General features: G+C 41.9%; 1 protein-coding gene and 1 long non-coding RNA gene across 3 annotated transcripts in view; both read left to right on the plus strand.

Moving 5' to 3' along the window:
- The window catches only part of LOC118416015 (cholesterol side-chain cleavage enzyme, mitochondrial-like), a 30,269-nt gene that overhangs the window by 9,124 nt on the left and 16,844 nt on the right, over positions 1-4,301 (plus strand). The window contains exon 2 of one of the 2 annotated variants that reach the window (XM_035821050.1): positions 2,893-3,130. The exons of the other annotated variant lie outside the window; for it this stretch is intronic. Within the exon in view, the coding sequence (XP_035676943.1) occupies positions 2,893-3,130 (238 nt within the window). The remainder of the gene's footprint in view (positions 1-2,892; positions 3,131-4,301) is intronic. 2 annotated transcript variants of the gene reach the window in all.
- Positions 47-1,657, plus strand: LOC118416018. Its single transcript, XR_004831182.1, has 3 exons — positions 47-94; positions 503-574; positions 1,158-1,657. It is a non-coding gene; the product is annotated as an uncharacterized LOC118416018 (long non-coding RNA).

The raw sequence follows: 4,301 nt of genomic DNA on the forward strand, positions 1-4,301 counted from the left end.
TGTGGTGAGAAGCGGTCTGTAGGGCAGGAGGAACCCGGAAGTGAGCTTCGCATCAGCATCAGCACGCTTCGAAGGGAACGAAGTCGGTAGACAAGTAACGTTACGTATTTCACAATTTTATTCATTGTATTGTACTGATATGGCGTGTCCCTTTTATTCCTGCCCTCGGCTAGGGAGTTCCTGCAACGTTTGATGTGTCAATTCCCATTGCAGGGATTAAATTTGTCGTATAAGTTATAACCCATTTCAAGTGTGGAAGTGGAGGTTGGTGATCATGACAATGACTCTGTATAAGGAGAATTGTTAATACAATGTAGCAACCCATTGTATTCATTTTTGTTGATTTTTCCAAGTCCTCATTATAGTAAGAGTTATTCATTTCACCTTTGGAAGCAAATGGTGCAGTAAAGCAGTGATTATATAACATGATATATTTACAGATATCTTATTACTTGGCATCTTATACAATGTAACCTTATTGCTGCTTATGTTTCACTCTCAGGGCTCCTCCATCAAAGTTTAGCCCCACAGAGTCAGAGGAATATGAGTGGGATGATATAGACATCTGCATGAGGTAACATTACTTATAACAAGTTATCTGTCCAGCTGGACTTTATACACATCATATGTTGTCAGAAAATGATACAGAATCATTGTTTCATCTGCACAATGACATCTAATGTAGTGTTGCAGCCAAAGCAATAACGCTGAAAAGTTGAGATAAAGCAATGCTTTGTATGGTACTGTGGTTATAATATGTTTCAGTTCTGGTTCCTGCTGAATGAGTTTAGTTGAATAGTTTAACTGCTAAACCAGTTTTCTTTAAGTTAAATCCAATGCATTCATTCTTGATATATTTCAGTATCTGTAATTCTCCTGCAGATTTAGACCTAGTAGGACTTAATATTGTAAGAATGGAAAGAAATCTAGGATCTAGTAATGGAAACAAGTAGTCTGTGCATATTGAAAACATTCTTGTCTGAAATATGTCTAAGTACCATACACTCATTAGCAACTCTTCTATGATGAGGTTAAAGTTGGACTCAATTGCTAGTATGATTTTATTACAGGGCACCTGTGTGCTGTAGATAGCTAAATGATGGCTTCTTATGCTTTATGATAATGATAGAGACCATTTTATTTCTATTTTTATTTAGATCTTCTGGAGAACTTCTGGAGAAGATGATGAAGGGGCAGGATGTCCTCAACAACACAACAGAATGGGAAGCCAGATGTCACTCAATATGGTGTTTTTTTGGTGCTAATAGCAAAGAAGCAGGCTATTAATTATCTTAGTATGCATACATAGACTGTTGATTTGTACAAAAGGTGCAACCGAATATGTAGTACACGTATATGCAGAACTAAAAATATAAGAAGTAATTAAGACATGTAACGTTAGATAAATTTTCTCTAATGTTCTCAATACAAATGTATTGTACAATACAATTGTACAGAAGAAAATGAATAAAGAAAGCTCATCTGTAAATTTTGCACTTAGAACTGTCATGGCCTTCTGTATGCTGTGAGGGATCTTCACCTGTATTCACTGGTGGTGGTGGATATTCACCTGCCTTCACTGGTGTTGGAGAATCTTCATATATTACTGAATATTTACTGGTGTTGGGGGGTCTTCATATGTTACTGAATATTTACTGGTGGTGGATCTTCACATGTCTTCACTGGTGTTGGGGGATCTTCATATTTATCACTGGTGTTGGGGGATCTTCATATTTATCACTGGTGTTGGGGATCTTCACCTTTGTTCAATAGTGTTGGGGATCTTCACATGTGTTCACTGGTGGTGGGAGAGTCATATATATTTACTGGTGGTGGGGATCTCTATCTGTACTCATTTGTGGTGGTGACTCAGGTGTGAGGGTGACTGAACTGATAATGGAATATCTGCGATTGTGTACAAATTGCATGTTTGTGCTACTTTCCAAGCAGAGGTTAGGTGCCGGCTGTTTTTTTTTAAACTTTCTTTTATGTGTTTTTATCGGGCTTTCTATTTTGTACCATTTTCTTAGGTCACAAAATGGAAAGCTCGATGAAGACGCTAAAAAAGGGTTAAAAGAACAGCCGGTGCCTAACCTCTGTTTGGGGAGTATGTTTGTGCTGCATGCAATCTTATCAAATCGCCACATATTGCAGTAAAACATAATTCCACTATGCTTGGATCCACTAGCCCTTTATCTCACACCACCCTTCATTAGTATACCCAAGGTGTGTACAGACCCACAAAGACCCCTGCGAACAGGCACTATATTATCCGGAACAGAGAGTCGCCCAGACTGCTGTCATGGCTGTTTAATACCTGTTGTTTCTTATTATAATGAACTGGCAATAGTTTGTTCCTGTAGGACCGGATAGTTTAAGTTGACTGAACCTTCAAAGTTAACAGCAATTCTCTCCGCGTGCTGAAACGGGTACAAATCAAACTTATCACCATAGACGATTGTCACTTCCGGGTTACGCGGGATCTCTGCTTCTCTACAGACCGCTTCTCACCACAGTTTTCCGAAGTGTTCTCAATATTGGGCGCGATTTGTACAACGCCACTGGGCAGAGAGGTGGCCAGGAATGTTTCCCAGAGCATAGGCTATGTGAGACCGTACATCATTGCCGTACAGGGTTTTTAGATGCGACTTTCGTGTGAGTATGCCCTGTGGCCGAGCGGTGTCGGCTGTTTTGTACGGCGGATAGGGACGGGTACGGCGATATTTTTAGGGTACGGCGATATTTTTTAGCGGGTACGGCGGAGCCTAGCGGGTACGGCGAGATTTTTCAGCGGGTACGGCGAGATTTTTAGGGTACGGCGGAAAAGGAGTTTCATGGGGGTGCTGTAAGGTTTCACGGAGGTAGTTAAGAAATCCAACAATATGTTCCTAGGCCTGCTGAGATGCCAGACTCCCAATCAGCCGTACTCCTCTGGCCCACAAGCAGCCTCCCACCCACAGCTGGATCCACCTGTCAAGCCGTTCTCAGCACTCCCTGAGCCCATGAAAGGCATGCCAGGGATTCTGAAGTTCCTGGTGGTCTTGTGTACCGGTGGCATGTCTCGAAAGGCACAGTTGAAAAGCCACATGATGATCGGCCAATTGTTTCAGATGTATGGTCCCATTTTAAGGTGAGTAGAACTTACTAGAAGTTCAATTTTCAATGTCAAGATGGGATTTTCTTGCTGATATGTCATCAACTTTGACAAAAGCTTTATGTCAAGTCAAGTCAAGTCAAGTCAAAGTTTATTGCACAACATTTGTAGAATGGGTACAATGTAAGCATGATACCATTTTCTGAGAAAAAGAAATTGTAAGGGGTTACTGTTACAGTCAAACCTGTCTATAGCGGCCACTCAAGGGACTGGAGAAAAATGGCCACTATAGACAGGTGGCCGCAATAGAGAAAATGTTGATCAGTTGACCACGAGCAAGTTAGACATGATTTCAGTTCCCACTAATCTTTCTCACCAAGTAACATTGTCTCGATCGGTAAATTCGCCGATAACGACTTGCACTTTAACGCTCATGGCATGCATACCTTCCGCCACCGCCAAAATGACCCTTCGGGAACTGGAATCCTTGCAAACTATGATTTTAAACTGAGCGCAGGGTGACATAAGGCCGCCGTATGGTCGCAATAGGCAGTGTTTCTGTATCTACGGGACCGGAAATCGTGTGGCCGTGGCCGCGTTGGACAGGTGGCCGCTTAGCCTATTTCTTAATCATTACAAATCCAAGGGACCGACAAAAAGTGGCCACTATGGCCAGGTGGTCGCTATGCAAAGGTGGCCGCTAATACAGGTTTGACTGTACATTCCTAAGTACTGTGTTTACGTCAACTCTACAGATACCCTAAAACTACTTCTACCAAAAAAAAAGTGTTGTCAAGGACGGGGTTTTCAAAACCACCTCAGGATATATGTAACTGGTGACATTTATCTCTTCAAATTCACCTTTTTTTACCTCAGTGAAAACAGAGGTATTGTTTGTGGTCTGTGTATGGTTGTCTTAGTATGTGTCTGCCATTATTTAGATATTGTAGAGACTTACTAGCCTGGTATCCAGACCTATCATGGCTCCCAAGTCTGTTCTGTCCTTTTCACAATTTGCAGAGAGGACACTGTGAGACTCGGGAGCTATAAAAGGCTTGGATACCAGAGAGACTGACAGAATGCGAGATTGAAGATGGTGCAATGGGTGACTCCCAGGATGGAATGGTTGGCTTAGCCAGTGTCTAAAATTGCATGGGCAGGAACTTAGCTTCTTCCTACGGTGCGAAAACAATTGACTCAAAGTTAA

The sequence above is a fragment of the Branchiostoma floridae genome, chromosome 5, assembly GCF_000003815.2.
Source record: "Branchiostoma floridae strain S238N-H82 chromosome 5, Bfl_VNyyK, whole genome shotgun sequence".
Lineage (NCBI taxonomy): Eukaryota > Metazoa > Chordata > Leptocardii > Amphioxiformes > Branchiostomatidae > Branchiostoma > Branchiostoma floridae.